Source organism: Corvus hawaiiensis, chromosome 22, assembly GCF_020740725.1.
Source record: "Corvus hawaiiensis isolate bCorHaw1 chromosome 22, bCorHaw1.pri.cur, whole genome shotgun sequence".
Classification (NCBI taxonomy): domain Eukaryota; kingdom Metazoa; phylum Chordata; class Aves; order Passeriformes; family Corvidae; genus Corvus; species Corvus hawaiiensis.
In genome coordinates this window covers 586,393-612,903 of record NC_063234.1, presented here as the reverse complement: position 1 = coordinate 612,903, position 26,511 = coordinate 586,393, and the positions used below count along the sequence as shown (strand labels likewise).

General features: G+C 41.8%; 1 protein-coding gene across 1 annotated transcript in view; it reads left to right on the top strand.

Annotated features, from left to right (window-relative positions):
* Nucleotides 1-26,511, top strand: part of PEX14 (peroxisomal biogenesis factor 14) — a 71,128-nt gene that overhangs the window by 9,187 nt on the left and 35,430 nt on the right. The window contains exon 3 of the mRNA XM_048326073.1: nucleotides 24,326-24,410. Within this exon, the coding sequence (XP_048182030.1) occupies nucleotides 24,326-24,410 (85 nt within the window). The remainder of the gene's footprint in view (nucleotides 1-24,325; nucleotides 24,411-26,511) is intronic.

Sequence of the window (26,511 nt, the reverse complement as noted above, 5' to 3'; positions counted from 1 at the left end):
TTCTACCTTCCATTTTCCCATCCTTTATTGTTTGAGACAAGATTTATGCCTGTTTACTGTACAAATTTTCCATCTGCCACAATGGGTTTGTTCTTGGTGGTGGCATACGCTGAATGATTCTCTAAAAGTAAATCTATCCAGAGGGGATTTCCAGACAGCCAGAGTCAGTAGGCAACTAACTTACAGCCCCCAGGGAAACATTAGTCAGGGTAATTTACCACTGTCAGCAGGAGAGGGAGAGAGACCTCAGCTCCACGACCTCCCTCCTGCCCGGGCAGGATCCTCGTGTATGATGATGCTGCAGTTGGTTTGGGGAGGACCTGAACGTGCTGCTGTGACATCCCAGTGCTGGCCAGTAATTCCATCAGGCTGTGGAGGGCAATTGCTGTGCAGATTTTGGGTTTATTGGGCCATGAACAAGGAGCCAGAGGTGTGTGACTGCCACACACAATGTCCTTTGGTTTGCTGCAAAGAGAGCTCTGTGATTTACTAAGCAGAGCTCTCTTGTGTTTGACCTTCTGATAAGTTCATGATTATTGGGTTTTGCCTGTTTTTCTCTCTTTCTTCTGCGTGTTCATTGACTTCTTTTGTCGTGCATGCAAAGTGCACTCGCTTAATCTGTCGATTCCTTTTACTCTGTTGATTTAGACAAATATATTAATGTGTGCCAAGCACACAGATGCAAATTGACTTACTGAGCATAGTTAAAGAAACACTGCCATACCAGGTTAAACTGTCCATTTGAGGTCAGTGGAAAAGTTTGGAATTCCTTTAAATCTCAATTTTGAAAGAGGGTAGACTGTAATAGTTTGGGATGTAACTTGTATTATAGCATTATATATTAATTTATGAGAGCTAGAACCTTGCAGTAGTCACAGGCCAAAGCAGGTTTAAGACCCAGTCAGCCTGTACAAAATGTACTGGTGGCTCTGGCTGTCCCCAAGAGCTGACAAGTTAAATGACACTTCAGAGTGGTGGATGAGGCAGCACAGCCAGGACAGGGACAGTCTTTGTCACTGACAGGGGCATGAGTTAGTAGTTTACAATCTTTTTTGTGCACTTGTGCAGAAGAGAGCTCTGAAAGCAATTCCTGCTTGCTTTTCAGACAAACCAACACCACTGGTCAGAAGACTTTAAAAATGGTCTTAAAATAGTTGTAATACTCTAAGTTGTTCTTTACAAACACACCAGGAAGTTAAAGTACAGGGAATTAGGTTAGAGTCTTCTATAATGTTAGTTATGATTTGACTTCCAGAGATCCCAGATCTCTCACTGAAAGTAAAATGGAAGTTACAGTGCTTCGAGACACTGGAAAAACACACTGGCACACAGTTATGAAATACTTAATACTTGTTATTTTCCCCTTGAAAGATCCAAATTTTTTATGTTCTTGTGCTGTTTGCGGGGTCTGAAGGTGCTACACCTACAAACAGTATTTTACAGCTCATGTCCTGCTTTGCTCAGCTGGCAGGAGGATTGGGAGCACTTTGCTGTGTGCACCACGGCTGCTGGAATGGGGGCACAGCAGAGGTCCCTGCGCTGGTCATGGTTATGGGATCAAGGTGGGGTAAAGGCATCATTCCTGCTCTGCATGTGGAAGCTTTGCTATGTGCAGAGCAGCTTGTAGAGGGCAGCAATTGCCCACAGTTCTCTCTGCTTTGGGAGAGGAGGGTCCAGCTGAAGAACTTCACCAGACTGACTGCCTGCCTTTTTAGCTTCTTGAAATAACTTTATGCAGGAACTTGTTCCTTGGAGTGCCTCTTGACTCTGCAGTATTAAATTCCTACTCTGAACAATGTTGCTAGAGATTGTTAATTCCTCTCCTGCCTCTAACGCCACTGGAGAGTTGGACTCCTTTTGCCCAGGCACTGCCTGTGTCATTGTTACTGCAATCAAAAGGAGTCTAGTGACAGCCTGTGATCCATATAAGATTATAGCTGCCTGTGTGGGATAACTTCCCTCATTTCTTGCCTTCCTCCTTCCTTCTTGGCCTTCTTCTCCTACTTTTACCTGGGAGATCATGCCATTAGAAAACATTTGCAATGTCTGTGGCATCTTTGTTGTGCCTCAGATATGTTCATCACATTAAAAGTGAGGTAGCAGGGGCACAAAAGGCAGAATATTCAAGAACCTGAAAGAACATTCTCTAACCTTGATACACAGGAATACATTCTTCAGATTCTTCTGATGCCAGCACCTTCAGAACCAAGATTTGCCAAACTAGGAAGTTAAGAGTTGGTATGAATCTTGGATTTGGAGTCCCTGACCAACTTACTTGAGAAGGAATTTTCACTGCCTTTCATATTTCTTGTATTTCTCCATATGTCACTTACATTGCAAATCGTTCCAAACAGCCTAATAATTTTTGGGGGGTTTTATTTGTTTTTGGTTTTTATGCACATTTACATAGCTCCTCTCTTTGTTACATTGTACAAACTGTGTCCTCTTCCCAGCTGTGACCCCCTAGCACACCACTGCTACTTTGAAAAGTGTCATTTTGGAAAAATAACAAAGAAAATATGCATGGCTTTCTAGTGAAGTGATTTTACAGCTGTAGAGAAGCAAGAGAGGGCACTCACAGTATGTGCTGCTTCTTTACATTATCTGTTTAATCTTCTGGTCAGAGCAGAATTTTCCTCTGCTGTCAGTGTTCTGGTGTTTTGTCAGGCATCTGAATGGCCTGAATGATGGCATTCCTTGGGATACAGTTGAACAGTAGAGGACATCTTGCTGGAATGGAGATTCCCAGCTATACAGTGAGAATTTCCTGTGTCGTCCAGCTTGCTTCTCCTGTTTGTTTTGTGTGCCATCCTGAGTGATTCCTTTCCTCCTTAAGCATCTGCACCCTTCAGATGTTTGCAGACAGTTATCACATAATTTCTCCTTACCCCCACCCCCATCCTGGTCTCTTAGCCAAGCTCTACATATTTAGCTCATTTAATCTTTCCTCGTAAGTCAAGCCCATAATTGACAGCTCTGACACAGGGAGTCGTATTGGTTGCACATGCTGCCAACAGGATATAAATACTTTCTGTGCAGTGATTGAGAATTACAGACAAGACTGAGATGAGGCTGCCCCCCGACCCCCCAACACTGGATTTTTGAAAACCCCTTTCTCAACTCCGGTTGCCACAATTCCATAAAGATGGACTTCATTTCCAGTCTAATGGTCAGCTGCCAAGTAGGCTTCAAAGCAGTGGTATCAGGTCCCTTGGGAAATTCAGTGCTGATGCCCCAAGGGATTCCGGTCTAAATTCTTATGGAGGTGGTGCTGTTGTCCAGACTTCCCCTGCCAGGCATGCAGGTGCCTCAGGCTGCTGAAGGCCATTCCTTCTGGGCAGGCAGAGTGGAGCTCCCTGAAGGGAGTGGGTCCTTCACTCTCTGTGCCAAGAGGAAGCTCGGAGTGCCGCTGGTCCCGCTGGCATGGCTGTGAATGAGTTCGGGGTTCTTGCTTGTACTTGCAGGAGCTGGGAACCTGGAAAGGTGTTGCATTGGAGGAGGAGGTAGTTGCATGTCCATGAATTGGCACACACAGATGTGTTTCCAGCTAACTTATTTGGAGGTTGCTTTAGATGACTTGTCTCCTCAGGTTTGTTGCATTCTCCTGAAGATGATGGGTGAGCTAAGGAAAGTTGGGGAACTGGTAAATGAGCTGCCTGGCTTCTTATGTGTGTTCTGTGAGGCTTCATATGCTGCAGCTTCCCCAGTGGGGCTGCTTCACAAACGTTACATGTATTATTGCCAAGCATGCAGCATAAAGAGAACATTTATGAAAGGGAATATCAGAGGAAACATTATAGCAGGGACCTTATAGCCTTTCCATTATTATGGTTTAAATCTTGACATGGTCTTTATTTGCAATGACACTGGGACCAGTAAAAAGTGTTTTTTCTCTTCCCCTCCCCTCGCCTTTCTCCCTCCTTTTCATTCTTTTCTTCCACATCCTGTTCTGAAGCTGTGGTGCAGAGATACAAATCGTTAAACATGCGAGTCCTCAGAGAGCCAGGTTTCAGTTTGTGTGGAATCAGCCCCTTTTGACTCAGAAGTTGCAAACCAGATGACTCACAGTGATGCATGTTTGTTGTTTTTAATAACTGTCATTTTGCAAAATATGGTCAAAGCTTCAAACCATGACTTCTGGAGTAGGGGTGGTGTGTATTTATTTTTAATTTGGGAGACTAGAAGCTGGAATGAGTTTATCGCTGCAGTCGTCCCTTCAAATCTGAAGTAGAATAAAATTACAGCATTGAAAATGTGAAAGATTTTAGACAAATTTTTTTCCTGTTACCTGAAAAAAAATTTATTTTCTTAATGAATTACTTGAAAAGGCTCCAGGTGCCAAACATCTGGTGGGATTGTAGGCCCCTGGTTTATGTTTATGTTTTTTAATATATACCCAAAGGGACAAGTTTCTTAAAAAGGAAGCAGTCAGATGTTTTGTATTTGTGGAGTTTTAAAAAATAAATGCCATTCCTGCTTTACCACTTCTATTTCTAAAAAAATTGTCATCTATCTCCTTTCATTTAAAGGAAGGTAGCAAATGTAGTATTTTAGTGGCAAATTTCTCCATTGGTAAAATCTTGTAGCAGTATGGAAAATATGAAAATAGCTACACATTTAATTTTCTAGAGATTTATTACTGCTTGTACAGCAGTTTGTAAACTCTAAGCTCAGTATTAAGTGCTTTATGACCTTTTTTGTGTGTTTTACTTCTTAATTTGCCTCAAGAAGTATTGTTGTAATTTGTTGAAGTTCTACAGGTTTGTTTTGCAGGTCAGTTAATTTGAAGTGTGAATTTACAGCCACTTCCTCCCAGCAGAGGGGTACCAGGATAAAATCTGTGTGAGAACAGGATTTGACCCTAAGTGTAAAAGTGGCCTTGTGACAGAATTTGTCATGGCCATGGGTTTTCCTCCAGTTCAGTTCTCAGATTTGGGTGCTTTGTAACCGTGTCTGTCATGATTTATATTATGGTCTGTTGCAATTGCTGTTGCACAATGAAGGGCTGTGCTCTAGTCCAAGGGAGACGGACTCCCAGCCTACCTCAGCCTGTTGCTTCTTGTTAGAGAGTGAAAAAGCAGCTACTGATTTAAAACAGAGAGTTCAAGTTTGCGTTCTGCTTTTAGGCTGAGATGGGACATCTCTCTAGTGGTAAAAGTGCTAGAAAAAGCACATTGCCTTTACTCTGAGGAAATACGTATCTGTATGCTGGCTACTGCTGGCCAGCTGTGGTCTGATTACTTATTCCTGTCAGGAAAGAAATAGGTTTTGGTCTTGATTGTTTTAAAGTAAATGTACTTGCTTGTGAAAGATAGTGAAGTGGTGGTTTTGGAGGCTTAAATTGTCCTCTCAACTGCAAGCTGTCATAGCAGCAGATCAGGATTCCCCACCATGATGTGGAGGGACGCCCCTCGTCCCCAAGAGACGAGACGAGAGTTCAGTCTCTCACCCATTCGGTGCCTGACTTCCCTCTGATGCTGCCAAGAAGGATGCCAATTTTTCCATTTAGCTGACTATTGTATAGACCTTAAAAGGGAAGGTTTTAATGCAGTTGGCTGTGATATAGACTGTTAAAGGGAAGTTATTTATTTTAACTGGCTGCTGTATGGATTATTACGAGGGCGTTCTTTCAACTGCAGCTGTATATTGACTGGTGGATGTGCTGGGCTGTATTGGTAGTAGCTGTCATATTGACTGTTACAGAAAAGATCTGTATTTAAGCCATAACACTGCACTGGGATCTCCCAGGCAGGATATTAATGCTAATTCATCTGCTCACCCCCTGCTGTGAGTGTTATTTGTTTAAATCTGTAGAATCCCACAGCGCATTTATATCCTCGCTAGAGTGAGCTCCGCTCCCTGTAATTATTTAACATTATATGCTGATATAAATTGTAACAGTTAAAGAATGGTAATGAGTAGCAAAAAAACACAAACTTAACCTTAGAAATGGCAGAGTCAGCTCTTAAAACAACAGCCAGCAACTTTCACTGTTCCCTGTCTTTTCCCAAGTCCATATGCACAATATTGTGCATACATTATGTGTGTGCATGTGTGTTCATGCTCGCGCTGGCAGCGGTGCCAGGCAAGGCTGTAATTATGCAGAATGTACTGTGAAACTTATGCACACTCTTAATTACATACAGTGCCTACGTACAGCAAGTTTTATCTCTCTGCAGCTCAGCTCCTTGATGAGTTGCTCTGATAGGTGATTGGAGTTGGGGCCACCACATCGAAGGAGGGAATGGAACCCTTGGATTCTCCTCCCAGGGAATTGTGTCCCAAGGTTAAGCTGAAAGCCATCGGGTGTCACTGTTGCTCTGTGTAGGCTCAGCTGGCAGTGGATTTGTGTGGCAGTAAAATCTGGACTTTGGAGGTAGTATTTTTGGCTATAAACATCCAAGGCATTTACACATAATTTATATATAAAGTGCATGTCCATACACACCATTTAAGTGTGGGTGGAGTGAGTGGAGGTAGCTCTGTTGTGTGTTAGCTGACTTTTTTCTTTGCAGTTTCTGTTGCCTGTTATAGCATTCGTGTCCCAAAGTGCCACACAGGATGGGCAGCTACTGCTGAATAGCTTTGCATTCTGCTCTGGAAGTGACTGTGGTTCAGCAGTGGAGATGACCTGATTTCTGCATGTAATTTGCCTGTGAACATTAACCTTTTTGGATTTATGATGTGACAACTGTGGTGTAGAAACAGCAGAATTATATTCAGTTTAGATTTCTTAAGAGCTTGGGAACTACAGGGATTAAAAGGTACTGAAGACATTTTTAAGCTGTAGTATGTGTGTCAAAACTCATTGAAAAGTCAGGTTTGCATTCAAACAGTTCATCAATAGCATAAAAAAATTCACCAACTTAAAATGGAGATGACGGAGAAAAGCCATGTAAATAGCAAAGAAAACGTGTTTTAAAAAGACTTTATAGTCTGTGTCCCTTCTGATTTCAGGTAGGGAGTAGAAGCTGGAGTAAGAGGAGCTGAGCTTGTGCTTGATTTGCAGAGCAGCGTGATGGTCGGTTGGGCTGCGTTGGCAGCATGGACCTGTGCCAGACTTCACCACAATTCATACTGTGTCAGTTTAATAAATGCACTACTTAAATTATGAAATTACAAAAGAAAAAAGAGAATGCACTTATTCAGACTCTTAATACATTAAAAATAAGGCATTAAAACACTGCCTTTTTTTTTTTTTCCTTCCAGAATCAATAATGAACAGGAAGGGTTGTAGACATTAACAGTCATGGACATTCAAGCTCTTATACATAAATTATCTTAGAAAAATGCACATACGACTTGAATAATGTAAATACATTAATGCATTTAATAATTTAAACATTAAAGCGCATTCAGGAATTCGTGGCAGAAGCTGTTCTGAGATAAGGAACGGTCCTGGAAGTTGTGTGTCCCAAGATCGATGGCTGGCTTCTCCTTGAGAAAACTCTCTGGGGAAGTCGGGCTGCACAGCTACAGTGACCGCCTGTCCCAAGAAATCCCAGGGTATTACCAGCTCTCCTGCCTTCCACCTCCTGCTCTCTCTCTACCACATGCATGAACACTTCTGTGCAGGACATCTCAGGGTCCACAAAAGACCAGGGTGCATTCTGACATTTTTTTTTCTGTGTGGACTGCAGTGTGTCTAGAAATTAGGTGAAACAGCTTCAGAGAATGAAAGTTGGTAAGACTGTCAGCTGGAGAGAGTGAGGCGTGGGGAAGTAGTGCTCTCCAGGAATGCTTGCCTCTTTCTTGAAGCCTGAAAATCACAAGGTTGGCTCCAGTGTAATGACAAATAAGGGGATTTAATCTGTTCTTGCTCCTCTGCTCTTTGAACCACCTTCAGCACTGCAGAAGCACCTAACAGGAACATCGAGGTCCCCTCACACAATGCATTTTCGTGAGGATTTTGAGCTATGTAATTTTTGATGATGTACTTAAATTTGAAAGGTGTTGTATCCACCCCTCATGCCACTTTTCCTGGGTTTATAGCCTTGTTTTTCTTGCCTCTCCTGCAGGCAGGTGCTTTGGAGGTCATTTGCACCCTACAGCCCCACTCGTGAAGTGGTATAAGGTATCGTGCTTAGGCCTAGATACTGATGGAGCTAATGATGGATCTAATAAAAAAGAGCTTAGTCTGATCCCAAAGGGAGAAGAGTTGGGTTGGTTAATTAAAGGAGCCTGGCACAGAGCACCTAGTAATTATAGGTGCAAGAAGTCTGAATTTGAAGAGGATGGTGCAGCTGGAGAGGGATAGGGAGGCACCCAGAGCTCTGCAGGCTGTGGGCAAGAATGCAGCAAAACCAGATCTGGAAATCAGACTCTGGCAGAATTCCTTGGTGAATTCTTATTTATTCCATTTTTTAATGAGGACTTGAATCTCTCGTTATGCATTTATGTTTTTGCATGCACATGTGTATGTACAATTCTAGTTACACCCTATGGCTGGGAGGGTGATTTTATTAAAGACCAGAAGATTGAGAGACAGATGTTTTGAGAGACACAGGCCTTGCCCCATGGTAGTTTGGGATAATTAATGCTGACTGCTGCATTGGTTCTATTATCAATGCTGCTAGGTTGTTATCTCCAGCATCATCCCAACACCCAGGAGCCTCTATCACTGTGGGGCAGAGGGGCTGATGCCACCAGGACCTGCTGGGAAATTGCTCCTGAACTCTTATGTAGGTGTAGGGTGGGGAGCAATGCTTTGTCATCACCAGTGCTATGTCTCTTTATAGTTAGGTTCCTTAAAGCAGAATTTCTCAAACTTAGGTTAGAACTCCAAATGGATGCAAAGGCTTCAAAGGGAGTCAAAAAGTCACTCACCAGTAAACAGCGTTCTACTTGTAATTGCTATTTGGAGCTCTGTTCCTCCGAGTTTGAAGAGGTAGCATTTACTTCAGTAATTCTTTTTTTCCTGAATAAACTTGATGCCATCTCAGCTGAGGAATGTGGGATGAGCCACCACAATAAATGAGTGAAAAAGGGAGTCAAGCTTGCATAAATTTTGAGAAGCAGTGCTTTAGCAATTTTTATTTCCTGGGGTTAAGTTCTGCAAATCCCGAAATGCCCGAAATGGATCTATTAACTTCACCTGATGAAACAGAGGCAGTTATTTTTTCCCCAGTGGATTTCTCAGTAGACCCCATCTGGGGAAGGTAGGACTGTCTATGCAAAATGTATCATTAGTTTTAGTGCTCAGGACTAAATAATCAATCAAGGAAACTGTAGATCTTCTGTCCTTTCACCTGGTGTGCTGTATAGTGATGGGTGGATCACACTAGAAAATGAAATGTTAGTTCTAAGGATTTTAGATCAAAAGATGAAAAGCACCTGTTTTTCCAGCTATAGGAGAAGATGGTACACAGAAGAAAACCGCTCTGAGAATTTGACTTGCGTGCTGACCATATGTATGTGTTCCTTGGCTGTCCTAAGTGTAAAATATACAAATATTAACTTAAGACACCTTTTTTTAACTGTTGAAATGGCCAGAGGAAGGCTCATGGTCATTTTGCCCAGTTCTGGTGAGTTTATAGCTCTGATCACCTGTGCAAAGTCAGAACTGACTGCCCTCTGTTTTCCCACCTTGAGCAGGCAGTGCCCCTGTGTTCAGGGAATAAACCTCAAGCCTCCCACACCTGAAAGGGCGTAGCGTCGCTGGTGGTAGGAAGGGGTGTGTCTGTTGGATGTGGGAAGCTCCTGCAGGGGATTTTTCATAATCCTGCTGAGGAAAGGACTCGAGCGATGGGATGCTCTGGACGTGGCCTGCAGGGAAAGCAGAGGAGTGGGTGGGGATCTCCCTGGGCTCTCATGGCTTAACAGCCATGTTTAGCTGGATTTAGGAGGTATAAGCATTTATGGTAAATTCTACTGCTGTATCACAGCCTGCTTTCTGCTATTCTAGCTTCGTCTCCATGGGGGTATTCCATACATTATCCCATTTCACAGCCTGAACTTTTCCCCCTACTTAGAGGATTACATGGGGCAGAGATGTAAGAAGAAAGGGAATCTTGACACTACTCCACCTTTTTATCTCTGTAACTCCATGTATATCTATCTGTCTGCTCTCACAGGGGCCAGGCCTTCTGCCTTCCAAAACCCTGCTTGGAAATTGCTGATTCAAGCAGGTAGCAATTTTAGAGCGCCTTACGAAATAAATGCCTCCTGTGTGCTCCCCTGGCACTGGGATTTCCTCTCTGATTTATCCTGCTCAGGTCTGCTAATGTCCCTTGACTAAACGGGGCATGGTATGATGGTGTGAAGGTCATTTTCTATATGCAATATACATTTCTGCAGTCTTGGTGGGAGGATAGGACATCTGAAGCAGCATATCCTGCTGCGAAAAGGAGGAAGAAAAGGATAGTCTGGCTCTTCTTTTCACAGCGTCTTGTGGTGGGATGAAGGTTTTGACAGCCTAATTCAGCATTTAGAGAAAGAACCAAGCAGAAAGATTCCCCCTCACCCACTCCTTGCAGCCCAGCTGTGACAAACTGACAGATAATTAACAAATCAAGACCTCCTATTAGCCTTGTCCCTGATGCATTAAAGCAGCTCCTATGTTGCATGTGTCCTTTAGCAAATGCCTATGCTTTCTGGCTGCAGGGTGGGGTAGGTACATCCCTTCAGAAAGGTAAAGGGGCCTCTACGATGTCAGTGCACAAATATTTCCAGGAATAGAAGCTGTCTCTAAAAGGAAGAGGTGGACGGTAGGTGGGAGAGTGGTACCATGACTGAATGGAAGCTGCTCTAATGGTACAGTGTGTCTGTGGAGTATCTTCTGCGAATATAGGACTGAAAGGGCTGTATGGAATTGTTACTGAATCCCTCTTGTTTTTACAGAAAATGACATGAGTTGAAGCAGCAATTGACAGGGCAGTTTTTCTGACTGGGACTAACCAAGCCTGTAACCATGACGTGCCAGGAAATGTGGCTTGTGGTACAAACAGACCTAATGTTAAGATCTTAATATTACATTGCAAGCAGTGAGCTGGTGCCTGTTCCTCTCTGTCCTCAAGTTGTTGGAACTGTGGGTAAGCCCCAAATAAGCTGCTTCTCTTCACTTTGGCTCCTCTCTTTTGGAGAAGATTGACAAGGAGTGTCAATATCCCTCTAGTTCAAGATGTTAAATAGACACAAGCCACTGGTTCAGCTTAACACATGTTAAAGGAGAGAGAGATACCTAATTGTATCAAAGCCACTCTTAAGTTCATGTATGTGGAGCCCATCAAGCTGAAAGCATCCAGACAGCATCTGCTGTTATCAAATCACTCTTGAGTCGAGCTAATTAAAATAGAGCTTCATTTTTCTGAACCATTGTTTGGCAGGAATTTGAAACAGGTCTAACCCAATTTCTGTGTGTTTATGAGCCTTTATTATATCAAAAGTACTTTTCTGTAAATGTACAGGGCAGTGTTAAATGAATTGATCCGCACTGTATCACTGTAGATGCACTGTGGGCTTCCTAATGATTTCTCTTTTAGCTTTTTCCAGATACAACCCAGAAAAGCTTGCTTTGTCCCTTATCGTGTCATCTTCCTTCTCTCTTTTCCTTTCTGTCTCACTCTCAAGAAAGTAAATGTCCTTGTATTTCTTTCTTTCATATCCTCCTCCTCCACTCTATTGGGATTTTTGTATTATTAAAACATTTACACATTTGCTGCCACATGCAAATGCAGAATAATAAACCAGGTCTCTTTATACTCCAGACAAGAGCAGGAGGTCTCTCACCGCTGATTTTTACCCCGTTCTCATCCCTTTTGGTTACAGGGGATGGAGAGGAGGGGAATCTAAATGTTGCTGTGTTGGATCTGTTTGATGTAGGATTTTTTTCCTTAATTTTTTATGTTAAACATTTTATATTTCAGCGTTCAAATTCTGGGTATCGTATTCCTCTTTGTAATTTGCTACATACCAAGCACAAAAGTAAAAGAGATGTAGAAATTTCTCCCTAAAGACAAGTTGCGCTCTGTGGCATGTGAAAGCTAATTCATGAATATTCTCTGCAGAAGGGGAATACCACGAATCTGGCCAGTCTGTTCAGAGCATGTGAACTGGAGTGGCAGCCCAGTGAAACAGTAAAGTCAGGAAATAACTATTTTTCTGGTACCCAAGCCCAAGTTGTTCATATGATATTCTTGAGTCTTAAATTTATTTCTGAGCAGTGGATTCATATTACAAAGAAAGAAAGTTAAGGATTAGCATTAAGTAAAAATCCTGACAGTGATCTATCGTGAAATATCCCTGCAAAGGTGATAAAGACTTTGGACTTTTAAAAATAGATGGAAAAATACAAAATAAAACCTATTTTTCTGTGTAATTCAAGGAAGTTTGTTTCTTTTAACTCAGTTAATTCACCTTGGAATGGAATTTGCGTGTATTTTATTTTGTATTTAATGCCGTCTGTTCTGGGTGTGTATGTTCAACTCCTCTGTACAGCCTGAGAGCATTGCACAGGAAGGGGTTCTGGGGGCAAGTGCAATGTTCTGCCATAAGCAAACCTGTGGGGAAGGTTCTATTAGATGTTCCCAAGATTGTGAAGTATGATTGTCTCCTGTTCTGTGCTTTTGGAGAGCTTGTTACTCAGAAGTTTGCTCTTTTGTTCATTGATAGTGACTCTCTCTTGATTCCTCTTTTAATAAATTTAAGTGAATTTAATGCTGGCAGAAAGCAGCAGAGTCACAGCATTCAGAGGACACAGCAGGGACGTTGTGCTGTGTGCTTTTTGTGTAAGTCTTGTAATCAGACCTAATCTGGGGGCCCTGCTGCTGGGGGCTTGACTAATCTATTTATTCAGTTCCCATCTCCTTTTCTGAGCCCATCAAGGTGTGCAGTGGGTACTTGTCTTTCCAGCAACCATCCTGTCAATGTGGTCCCTTTCCCAGCCCAGGGACACAGGCGATGGCTTTGAGAAAAGAGTTTCTGGTAAAGCACAACTGTAGAGGTAAATCCAGATACTTTATGTGCAGAAATAATTCAAACTATGTTTCTGCTCACATCGTGGTGAGTACAGAATGAATGAATCAGATCAAAGAATGTCTTCATGGGCTTTCCAGCATTTCCTGCATGTGCAGTTGTTGCTGTAGTTTCTACTGCAGAAAGAAGTTTGCTATTCTAGCAAGAAACACTCTTTCATTTTGTGTTTTACAACACCAACAACAAAGTCAAGCATTTGGTCTAAGGATCCAAAAGCCCAGGAAATGCATCTCTGGGGTTCCTTGTCAATTTGGGACCTAATGAAATATAGAAAATACTCAATAAAAGCACCCTTATTACTTTAAATGTTTAAATGTGGAGTTTTTAGCCATCAGGTTAATGTTTTTGTGTCTTTTTTTGATTTGATTGTGAGCACTTTTCCAGGTATCTCTGCCACTTGAGCACTAATTGGATTTCCACAGATAAACGGTGCTAGCTGCAGCCCTTACATCACTGTGTTTTTACTTCATCATCATTTTATTTGTTTTTACTGTAAAGGTTAATAAATCTTGGTGTGTTTAGAGTATGAAACAAGGCAGGCAGGCGAAGAACTGCAATGTGAAGGGGTGAAGTTTTATATGCTGCTTTCTCAAGTCAGGGGTGGGAGGAGGAGCAGCTGCCCTTTGTGCTGGTTCTAATGGGCTGCTGGGTATGTTAGTCACCCAGGGAGTGATCCATAATCCTTAAGATAAAAAGCGTTGATCTCTCCACTAGTTCTCAGACAGAGCTGTAAGGCATTGGAATTGGGTTACCATTGATTTAGGGTGGGGAGAAGACTGTGTAGTGTGGGTCTGCTTAAAAAGGGATATGCGGGATTTCTTTAGCTTATTTAATTTTTTAAAGAATATTAGAAGCCTTTCAGTGCAAGTGTGCCAGAGTTCCCTGTGGATTCTCAAGGAAGTTAATACAGTACTTGCCAGTATTTTAGGGAAGAACTTACTCGATGGCAGATTTTAGTCAAAATTTAGGCTGTAAATAAATTTCTTTGAGAATTTATCAAGGTCCCAGATGTTTGCTGTCTCATTCATTTGTTCAGGAAAGTGTGTATTTTTTATCTTTCTCATGGTTTCCTGGGAAGGTGAGCTTGACTTCCTACCACAGCAGAGGCTTTCCAGCCACAAAGGCAGCGTAGAAGCCCTCTTTGGCCCTAGGGGGATTGAAACTCGTGCATTTCAAACACCAAATTTTGGACTTTGTGGCTTGATAGAAATCGATTGACCAGCCTGTACTTGAGCCAAAGCAGCATTAAAGACTGAATGTACTTTTTTTCTGTAACGAAGATATAAAAATGCTTTGTAGCGCCTTTGGATCAGGTGCAGACTCCTGAGAAAACTACATTACAGCCTCGGGTTTCCAGTCATTCCAGTCTGTAGCAGCAGTGGCCGTTCTTCCCTTGGTGTTAATTCCCTGCTGTGGACCCAGATTTCAGAGAGATTGTTGATGCTTTATGCAGCATTTGTCAAGGAAATGGCTGCTTTCTTTTTTTTTCCTGAAGTGAGTAATTGTTTATTAATTTTTCAGCACATAAAGAGCATAATTATAATAGTCCCTGACATGTGCTGGCTGTGCCAAGGTTTAAGAAAAATAAAACCCAGTGGAAGTGCTGTTTTGAACCATCTCTGATTTTTCAGGCCTTCCTGCTTAGGACCCAAATTTCTATGTAGGAATCTGGGACAAGCACACAGGCGTCAGTTTAATTCTCTGTAGAACTACTTCTCTTGGATGTTTTAACTCAGTTTAGGACAGTGGGATCTTACTCAGGTGTTTTGAGAAAGAAGAGTAGGTGATCAGTATGCTGGATTTTTTGGTACATGCAATTTTTTGGTATGCACAGTGCTGTATAGGTTGAGCAGCATCCTGGATTTGTCTTGACACTTATATGCTTTGTTTCTTTAAGCAGTGAATGTAACATCCATGAAAAATGCTAGATTGACCCCAGGGGAAAATGAAGTGGGCCCATTGTTTGCAGAACATTTATGGTCTGGACAGCTACTGTGGAAATGTTCCTCGTGTTTGCCATTTTACTGTGTTTCACCCGTTACAGAAGAAGCAACCTAAGAGTCGACAAGGAAACTCAGTTGCTTTTGAGGCTCGTCATGCAAGTTGCTAGAGTTGAAGGAGGAATTGTGTGATGTGAGCTTCGTTCTGCTCAGAACTGGACAAAGACAAGGGACGCAGCTGCTTTTGAATCTATAAAATTATTCCACTTGCAATCCCCACAGACAGGGCAGCTCTGGCCAATCAGGCTTCTTGCCCCTTACTTTGTTTTTCCCTTAATGGGGCAATTAACAGCAGGAACAAAGTGCATGGTCTGCTCAATCTTATTATTTGTGTTGTAATAAATATCGAGGAGGCCAGTTGCAGACCAGCACCAGACACAGTGCAAATACAGTGGAAAAGGACCATTCTTGTCCCAAAGAGCTCTAAGTAAAAAGAAAAAAACAACCAAAACTGCAGAAAGGTCTTCCAGTGTTTTAAGTCCTTCTCCTTTTGCTGTTTCTTCCCAACTGCTGTGGTTTGCATGATTTATTGTGCACCTGTCACAATTTCCAGTTTCTTTAATGTTTTCAGCATGAAACCTTTTGTTTGTTAGATTCTGGTGATCCAGATAGTTTCCTCCAGTATCTCCTATATTTATTCCATCATTCAGATCTTCCTCGTCCTAATGTCATCACAGCCCTCTGACTTCAGCCCTAATTGTTTGGGGCTTTATTGATAAAACATTCATTCTCTAATCTACATTTCCTATGATTTAAAAATTCTGTGAAATGGGGTTCTTGAAATAGGAGGTTTGAGGAATAGTAGCTTGCTGGTTTTTCTTGTCATTTGAGTCTTTTCAGTCTAAAACATCTTTATAGCTTCTTCTGCAGATGGGTTCTACTTTTGATCCTCTTGGACTAAATCTAAACCATTGTATTACTGGTTTTGTCCAGTCCCTTGACTCTGGAATTAGAAGGATCTAAGTAAGTGTGAACAATGATCCTGTTCTGGTGTATCTCTGATTGATTCAGCCTTCTGGAGTTTCCCATTCAATAGTGATTTTAAGTAGTCGGGCACAATTGTTAGGTGTGACACAGACTTCTATCCTCACATCATTCTCCAGCTCCCTAACATGTCAATGAACGTCCTGTAGTCCTTGTCTGCCCTGCAGCTAAAAGAATGAAAATGTAATAAATTACAGCTTCATTGGTTTTTACACTCTACACATGCGAAGGGAACGGGGTAAAAGGGATTTCTTTCAAAAGCTGCTGTATTTGAGCTCTTCAGTAATGGCCACATGGATAGAGAGAGGAGTGAGGAAGGTGAGTTGGAGGTGCTGTCATCTGCTCCCCTGGCACCTGGATCATGCATTTTTTTTCAGTTGTGGAGCCAGGGACTGATCCTAGTTCTGCTGTAGTGAGCATCTTGAATGCTAGGTCATTGCATTCCTTTGGAGTGATTGAGCTCAAACAGCTTGGCACTTGCATTAGTTTTACAGCATAGCCCCAGTGATCCCTAAGCTCCCTCCTGTAAGAAGGGAGAAGCAAGTTGTGGAAATTGGGTACTGTCATGGAAAGTCATAAAAAGCAGATTCTCTTTCCTAAGTCTTGCCCTTCTGTCTGGCATCTTTCTGAGTTCAGTGACCTTGTCATGACTGCTCCTGCCTGGGGAGCCAGCTCCCTCACCTATGGCGTGGGACACGAGCTCTCTAGTCCATGTCTTATCCTCGGGGATCCCGGGCGTTCAGTGCTGGGGTTATTGCCATTTTCATGTAAACAGAACTTCAAATAACTTGCTGCCAGTTGGATTGCAGGCGATATCCCCCCGCACCCCCACCGTGCTCGTCTCGCTGCAATTCCTTCTTTGGTGGTACTGGGGATTACAGGGAGCTTGCAACTTCAGTTTAAGCAGAAGTACAAAAAGGGGATTTTTAAAGTTTATTTTCCCTCCGAAAGTGAGATGATTTCTCTTCAATAAAAAGTTAAAATGTTTGAACTCTAGAAAAAAGGTTCATGCTGCTTACTGGTTAAATTTATTATGGCTGCATTATCAGTTTAATACATTTAGTTTGCTCTTCTGCTCATATTTCTTATAAGATGTTTTTCCAGCATTTATCACTTCCCTGTAACAGTTTTTATTGTGTTAAGCCTGATGTTATGAAGCCTCATTTGGAGGTGTATTTCTGAAATAAAAAAATACATAGCTAGCACATTTTCTCTGCAAATAAAAATAGTTACTGTACATTTCTTTTAATGTACGTGTAAAAGTTTCTGGTTTTTTTTAGGTTTATGCTTGAATATTATTCCCCTTAAAAATACAGGAATTTTGTCAAGTTGTCCACTGTGTTCTCAATCGAATTATAAAAAACTGAAGATGACAGATATTTCACTTTGAAAGGTGACTACTACACCGACAAAGTTGCTACTTTTCATAAGGGTTTTTACTCCATATATCAATGTGTTTTAAGAGAGGCTTGGGTCAATAATACCATGCTTTAGAATTCCCTAAATACATATTTACACAATAGACCTTAAAATATATTAGTCTATCATGTCAGCTCCTGTACACTTCTATCTGGGATGTTTTATGTCCTTAACATATGATACAATAAAACTTTATTTTAGATAGCATTTTTCATACAAATTGTATCCTAAAATGCGCTGTGGGGTTAAATGACACTTTCACAAGGTAAAAATTAAAAAAAAGCTGAAGGGTGCAGGAAAATTAAGGGCTTTGCATGGGATAGTAGTATTTAATTGAACAGAGGGAATCTGAGTGGAGAATACACTGAGCTGAGAGCCTGCAAGTGTGATTGGAGCTGCAGAGCAGGATCGCTGGAAATGGTGAGGTTATGTGAGGAAAGGCTTATTCTGTGTGAATGAAGGAGGTGGAAAGGTCACGCCTTCAGGAGCAGCTGGAGGAAGTGTGGAGTAGCTCCTGGAACAAAGAAGTTGAAAGCAGGGACTATGTGGAGTCACTTCTTTGTAGTGGGAATAGCAGAAGAAATGAGGGGAAAGTATGTTGAAGAGGAGGAAGGCAGCCGAGAGCGTGGTGTGCCAGCTGAGCTGCAGGGTGGGATGGATGGGAACAGGGTGGCAGAACACCGGGGATCTCAGCTGCTCCATCGCTGCTCGCTCCAGCCTGGCCCCGGCACTCCGCAGGCACAACACACTGACAGCTCACATGGGTTTTTTTCTGGCTTTTATAAATTCAAAAAAAAAAAAAAATTTGGTCACCCTATTCATGTAAATTAAGTAGGGCTTTTTTGTATGTGATAATTATAGATAAATGTATTTAAAGTAGATCTGGATTTTGTAGTCCTCAGGAAAAAGAGGAAGAACAATTTTTCCCCCCGTCCCTGTCATGTGTTCGTTTTAATGAGCAATTTTAAAAAATTGAAAATAAAAGAGGAAAATGAATAGGTGTTGAACCAGCCTGTGATATGTAAATGCCAACTAGTAATTACCTAAAACCTCAATTTTCTTTCTGTTTCATCTTGCAAAACATTTCATTTCCACTGAGTGAAAACACTTAATTTGGGGCTCTGACGGCGGGAGGGGGGCGGCGGCTGCGCCGCCAGGGGGCGCGCGGGGTCCGCGCGGGGCCCGGCCGGGGGAGCCGCTGAGGGAGCGCCGGGGCCGCGGGGCCCTCACAGGGCCGGGGTGGAAAAGACCTCCGGGAGCATCGAGTCCAGCCTCTGACCCAGCACTGCCTTGCAACTAGCCCGCAGCTCAGCGGGGCCCGGCCGGGGGAGCCGCTGAGGGAGCGCCGGGGCCGCGGGGCCCTCGCAGGGCCGGGGTGGAAAAGACCTCCGGGAGCATCGAGTCCAGCCTCTGACCCAGCACTGCCTTGCAACTAGCCCGCAGCTCAGAGTGCCGCGTCCGGTCTTTTCCCTGAACGCCTTCAAACACGGTGACTCTACCACCTCCCTGGGCAGCCCCTTCCAATGTCTAATCACCCTGTGAAGAAATTCTTCCGGGTGTCCAACCTGAACATCCCCAGGTGCAGCTTAAGACTGTGTCCTCTTGTCCTGTCGCTTGTTTTCTGAGGGGAGAGCCCAAATCCCACCTGGCTGCAACCTCCTGACTGGGAGTTGTAGGGAGCAAAAAGGTCCCCCTGAACCTCCTTTTCTGCAGGCTGAGTGGGACCTATGGCAGGGACACGGCCGGGACCAGTTTCCTCACCCTTCGTGTGGGTCCCTCACCCTTCGTGTGGGTGCCTTCGAGTTAGGTGTCATTCATAGTCCGAGTTCCCAGTACCTAGGATTTTCCCTTTTTGGTCTCGTATTGCCGTTTTTGGTTGGTTTTTTTTGTTTTGTTTTGTTGGTTTTTTTGTTTTGTTTTTGTTTGTTTGGGTTTTTTTGGTGAGTTTTTCTTTTTTTGGTTTTTTTTTTGTGGTTGGTTGGTTGGTTGGGTTTTTTTGTTTGGCTTGGTTTATTTGGCTGCTATTCTGTATTCTCTTAGTTACAGGTTCTTCATCTCGGATATGGCTCAAAATGTGTTTCTTTCCTGCCTTTGTTCCCATGAATCTTGCTTTTCTGCCTCCCATGAATCTTTCTTTAAATTGTATTTTTTTTCCCCCTTGCTGTTTTACATGAGGGCTTTGTCATTGGTGGTATAACATTTTTAAACTTTTCTCCATCCAACTTTGAGATCTGCCAAACTTTGTAGGTTTCTAGGTTATCTCTCAACCAAAATAATTCCTGGGGTTCTGTATGTTTTCATATAAATCTCAATGAAATCACAGGAGCTTTAAAGTGTTTCCCCTCCCTTGACTGACCTGCAGTTCATTCCTTTACAGATGACAAGTGTTTTCTGTGAAACATGAATTTCACATGAATCCTGGGGTGCAGATCACTGAACTGGGACAAGGCTTGTCCCGGAGGAGGAGCAGGGCTGGAGCGATGTCCCAGGCCCAGCTGGGCGGGAGCGCTGATGGGATGCGGGAGCAGTGCCTCCTTAGTGAGATATATGGCTTCATAATTAGCCCCTTGCATTTTTTCCGAGTGCTGGCATCAGCGTTCTATGATGTGTTTCCCTGATTAACAGCTGCTTTGCAACTATTTCCGTGTGCCACCGATAACCATATTTGTCAAGTTAGTCCTGTCAGGGCACTGATTTCTTACTAAAACACAGCATTTCTGTTGCAAGGGGTTTTCTTGTTCAGTGTTGTGGCAGGCTTTTAAGTCAGCCCTTGTTAAAACGTAAGTTGGCTTTAGCCTGATGCTTGTTAACAGGATTCTGGGTATCTCCTTTAGAGTAGGAGTGCAGAAACCTTTCACAGACAATTTAATCTTCCGAGCCTTGCAAACATACAGCCATACACTGAGGGGGTGTTGCTCTAGGCTAATATATTGATCAGTTCCATTTGCCCTATAGCTGTGGCCTTCTGCTCCGGCTGAAATAGGTTGAGTGTTTGTTGATACTGCCATATTATTATTTTTTAATACACTGGAAAAAAATTAATTCCAACTTCTTTTACATACGTCATGTATATTGCCAGTGTTGATTGCTTCCGCACATGTAATGTAAACTGTCTGTGCATAGTTCATGGCCTGGGCCGCCTCTGCTTAATGAAAAGAAGTGTTGCTTTTAAACAGATACAGATCCACTCAGAAAGACAAAATACCATCCCTTGCAACGTATAATTCAGACCCAACCTTTACATCACAGGTCATCTCAAAGTCTCAGTCTATCAACAAATGCTGTTTAGTAATAACCTACAGAGGGTTCCCAGTATTAGGAAATCTATTAGAGCTCTTACAGGCTGTGCTCCCAGTGTCTTTTGAGTCTGTTTTCCATGTGGAACTCTCTTGCCAAATCCTGTGGAACTTTTATTGATGAAGATATTTTACATTTCTGTGAAATTTTTTTTTTTTTGAGTTGGTAGAAAATAGGCATTTGCCACAGCATTTTAAATTCCATGGTTTATTTTTTTAATGCAGGCAACTGATGAAGTAGCTTAGATTGCTCTATTGGAAACCGTGCAGCTTTGAGCACAATAAGAAATAAGGCTGTCTTTATCTTCCCCATTAACGCAAAAGGGAGGGAGATTAGGAATGAGGGACCTTGGCTGTAAAATCCAGGTGCTGTGCTTCGGCCCAGAATTTTGCCAGCCTGCTGCTCTCCCGTAGCATCTGCAATAAAGTTCCTGTCTTTATTTTATATCTTTGACATTGAAGCAGAATATTTGGCCTGAATTTATGTCATTTGTCCAGTTGCAAATATAATCTATGAGTAGTGACATTGATCTTTTAATTGGAAAATCAAACCATAGGACAAGACCTGCTGCAGGATTCCACCCATCTCCACCCAGTCAGAAAGATGTCTTTGTGGATCCTGTCACTGCAAGAGAGGTGGTGGTGGGAAAGCAAGTTCATGGAACTGACTGGCTTTTAAAAGCCAAATTCACTATCTTCCTTTAATACAAATATGTACGTGATCCATTAGATAAAGCCAGTGTGCTCGACAGTGCATGCTGGCAATCTAAGAATCAAAGCAGTGATACAATGCTCATTATTTGGCAGTGTTCTAATACCATAAAAATTTGGAGAAGTGTTACAAATGCTACAGAAATAGTATGGAACAATGTTAGCAGCTGAGTCAGAGTGCTATTTGCCACATGATTTTTTTGGCTATACACAGGACTGCAAGTCTTCTCATCTTCCTCCTCCTTTTTCTGTTGTTTAAATTATGGAGTGCAGTTGCTCTTGTTTGTGCAAAGAAAATGATCCATAGAAGGTAGGGAAATTCTTGTGTATGTTTGTTGAAAATATTGGCATTTTGACATGGCCAAAATTGCTTCAGAAGTTGCTCGTGTATACAAGATGAATTACAAAAATGAAGACATTTCAGCTCAGCCTATAGGACAAATGTTCAGAGGTGAATGCAAACACAATATCAGAAACGTGGGATTACCAGAGGGAGGAATACATGCCCCGGATTCTTTTTATGGAGTTTGTTGTTACTTGTAATTTTATTTTGTTTTAAGATTAAAAAGACTGCAAATAATGGAAGAAGTAAGGCAGGGGAGAGGTAAAATAGAAGTTTATTTTGGAGTGAAATTTACTACTGCAATGTTTACGTTTTTATAAGGCAAAAATGAGCTTTAATAAAGGGTTAGAATCGATGAAATGTTCACATGGTTGTGATTGAAATAGCACAATGAAAAATACTGCTTATTTCTTACAGGTTTTGTAATACTTAAAAATTGATAATTAAATATAAGAGCTTGCAGAACTGCAAGTCTGCAGGCCGTTCGTGTATCTCACTAAATGTGGGAGGGAGTGTTGAGTATCTGAAGACACAAACAAGTAATTATTGTTAGAAGGAGAGTGGCTTTGATATGTTCACGTGTGTGTCGGTCTGCTCATTTGGGCATCCTTCTTATTCAGCATATTATCTTAAGGTTATTAGTTTGGGCGCTTTATATTTCTGCATCTGGCACAGCAATATCAGCACAGTTTAAATCTGCGATTTGCCTGTCACCTGCATTTCAGCTGGAGACAGATCAAGTGCACATAAATGAAGCCAAAGTGTACTTTATGTGGGGGGTTTTGCTCTACTGTTTTGTGGTTCAAAATTACTGAATGTAAACTTAAGGAAAAAATGGAGGAAAACAAGAAAATGAAAGGAATTAAAAATACCCCATTCATTTTATCCTCCCAACTTTGAAGTGTGCTGGGACTTTGTCAAATTCCCGTTAAAATAAATATGTCAATTTTGTCTCTCTTCCAAATTCATTTATCATGCTTTTTTAAAAGGTGTTTTCTGCTTTACCTGATGTTTAAATTGGATTCGCTCGTTTATGCTGTTCTTTGCTGTATCCCCCATGTTTTTCTTAAATGAATTAGTAATGACAGCGTACTCCATCATACCCTCTCTACAGCCACTTTAAGGGAAGCCTGGTGATCTAAACCTTTTAACCTATTAAAGATGATTTTCCCCAATTGAATCAGACCCACCACAGGTGTAATAACTAATCATTTAAACTACACCTGCTATTATGTATTTTTAAGCCATTATGCATGTTGGATAGATGATAATTCATGTTTATTGCATTGTCCAATGGATCCGTTTTGCCTACACTAGCCTGATTAATGTATTTAAAGAAATAAGAGATGCAATTTAAAAGAAAAAAAACATTGATGGAATGCACTGAGGAGTACATTGAAAGTGCCATTAAACCCATCAGAACTTTGCTCTCTGACCAGAAATGCATATTTGAAGCATTTGATTCAAACACGAAGTGAAACTTAGTGATTTCAGGAGTGATGCTGTATTTTCCCTTCTTTTTCTGCTGTCAAAGTTTTGGAAATGTTTTTGGAACTGAATTCCAGAAACTATATTTTAAGATAAACTCTTAAGGACCTGTGTAGCATGGGTCTAGCATATTAGGATGGTTAATTTTAGCTCGAGAGAAGGGAAGTAATCTCTTCCACTAGTTCACAGGGATGTGCTGTTAGCATATTATTCCTCATGATGCCACAATCGGAACAGATGTCTTTGTATAAAAGTAGAGCGAATCACTGGTGCAGTAACATGTAATAACGTGTATAACAATACAGGGCAGTATGTGGAAAGTGAAACTACCATTTGAAGAAAATAATCAAATACCTTTCACTGGCACTCAATGGAAATGTAAAAATCGAGTGCTGTTGTTGTTGATGCCGTTGAGTATTATCCCAGACTTTACCCTTTGCTTGGCTAAGTGCTCTGTTCTAGGTGCTCTGGCACCTTAAAGAAGGGTGTGGAAGTCAGTCTGTAGACAAAAGTAATCTGTGGCTTTTGCTGGTGCGGAATACAAATTTAACTACTTGCCTACCCATTTGTGTCATTCAAAGTGACTTTTTTGATATTTGGTTACACGATCCAAAATACGTGAAGTCGCTTCTTCTCTAATCATGAGAAGCTGAGGTTTATTTATTGCTTTCAGTAAATTAGAATGATGGCAGAAAAGACCTTAATCTCTTAGAATCTGCTGGGAGCTTTAAGTCAGATATAAAGGAAGCATTCTTACAATAAGCCAACTGTTACAGATCACATGCATTGACTCAAGGTTGGCTTTAACTGTGGGAGCCAACTTAGTTAACAAGAACACAATATAAATAACAGAACCACCTAAGAATCTTAATAGAGCATTTTGTACGGGTAGAGCTGCTTCAAGAAACTTCTAGGTTGAAACACCATAATTGTGCTGTCTGTTTAGAGTTAAACCACAAGCTCTGATACTTGTTGAGCCATCACCAACTCCGTGTGATGGGTGTGTTGCCTTACTTTGCAGTACACAATGCCTAATGTAAAATGGGGATTTGACCATATCTAACTTGGATCTTTTCTCTCTTCTTTTTCTCCAATCCTCCTACCCTCCTCAGATTGTGACAGCAGTGAAATTTTTACAGAATCCACGGGTCCGCCAAAGTCCTCTCGCAACCAGAAGAGCATTCCTGAAGAAAAAAGGTATGAACTCTTAAGGTTGTGATCTCAGTGATAATGAGGGACCTTGAATTAGCGTAAAGCCAAAATGTATTGCTGCGGAATATTAGATGTTACGGACAAAGCAATTAGTCTGTCTCAAAAAAAGATCTGAAGTTTATAAGAAATATCAGTCTCTTTTCTTCCCAATTGACTAGTGCAATATTTGCACCAGATGTGGAATTGTAGAATACAAAAGACACATGGGAAAATTTTGGGTTAACTGTTATCAGATCTTTCCTGCAATGAGGATAGTTCAGAGTTGTAGACTAGCTGGTCAGTTCAAACGTTACTGACACTGGCTTTAGAATGGCCAATTTCTGGGTGAAAAGGTCAAATGTTTCCAAAGGGAGCCAGAGAGAGGCAAAGAGCTTGGTAAAAGTAAACAAGGTCAGGTTAAGGTCAAGCTTGGGGTCAACCTGACTTTCAGGCTGAAATGGTAAACTACTGACTGAGTTTAGCCCTTTTCTATAGCAGGGATAGAACAGATCCTGACAAATCCTTTAATGTCTTAGGTGGAGCATACTTTGGTCATTGCTACAGAGAATTTATTTTACTTTCTGACTCATAATGGAACTATCTTTTGTTCCTTTTTTTATTTCTTAAGTTTTTATTCCACAACTTGCAGTGCATTCCAGGTGAGGTTCACTCCATATTTTGCTACAGTCCTGGGAGCATATTGCTTACCACAAGATGTAAATAACAACAGTTTTAACTTGAAGTTAATTACATGCATTGTGACTCACTGTAAGATGTTGAACTGATACTGAAAATACAGAGTCCAAACTTCAGAGGGGAGTGACCCACATATACATTGAAGTCGTAAGTACTTCAAGGTACATAAAATTCTAGAGCTAAAGATCTTGAGCTTTGAAAAGTAGGGAAGCCTATGAAATACGTGTATTTCTGTTTGGAGTTATGAACTGTTTCTTTGAGATGCCTGAGACCTGAAGTCATGAGATGGAGAGTTCAAGTATATGCACCACTTTGGTCATCTTGAACAGCAGAGAACCTAGAAGGGAATGGCCACCTTGTGTTTTGGCAACGATGTCATGACAAGTAGTTCACGGGCACATCATTTTGAGTGTGATCCTCTCACTGCCTGTCCTAGTGCCAATTAAGAAGACATTCCAGTCACGTAGGTATGTTGCTTGCCCTGCCCTGCCATCAGGATGACATTAAAATTTGGAGCCTGTTGGTCGCTGTGCGCCATGAGTTTTTCCTTGAAGTATGTGGACCTACGGGGAGTAATTAATCATAAAAGCTTGGGGATTTCAACTCTATCATCGAAGCAATGAAGCAAGGGAAAGCTGAGCCTAAAAGCTGTGCTGATTACCCGGGGTAACCTGATACAAAATCTATTGTTGCCGAGAGATCCTTAGCCCCCAGTATATCGTGCAATATTATAACTGCCTGATCTTCTTCTGTGCTGACAATGACCAGTTAGTCCTCATTTTCTCTCTCAACACGGCTGGGTTAGAATTTCATTTGCAGAAGGTATTTAGAGCAATTTAGAGACAAATGTCTCTGATGTTTGCTCTGCACTTCCCCACCGCAGGCTTCGCTGAACAGTTTTTCGTATCAGGAGCTCCATCTAATCTGTTTAATTTTAATAAATCCCTGACTGGGAGAAGAGGAAGGGTGGGGAGATGGAGGCACAGAGAAACTGTGGCCCAACTAATACTTCTTATGAATTACTTGGCTAATAATTGCTAAAGAGCAGAAATGGTTTGGTAGAACTGTTTGTTTGTTCCTGTTTGTTAATTAGCCCTCCTTCCCTTTGTGCTAATTGTTTTTTTTTTTCTAAACTTAACCATAGGAGACAGGAAGGAGCAGGGTCCAGTAGCGCCTGTACCCAGCAGTCAATAGAAATATGTCCATATGGAATGTAGCCTGTGTTCGATGCTGGCGTGGTACCTATGTGGGCTAGCAGATGGAGGCAATTATTCTTGAAACGTAGATGTCATGGCTGGTTTAGTCTCAAGTAAATGAGGGATTACAGGGTTTGGTAGGCTGTTCCCCCGATTCTCTGATATACAGTCCCTGTCATGCCAGTGATAATGTTTATCCCCACTTGAGGCTGTCT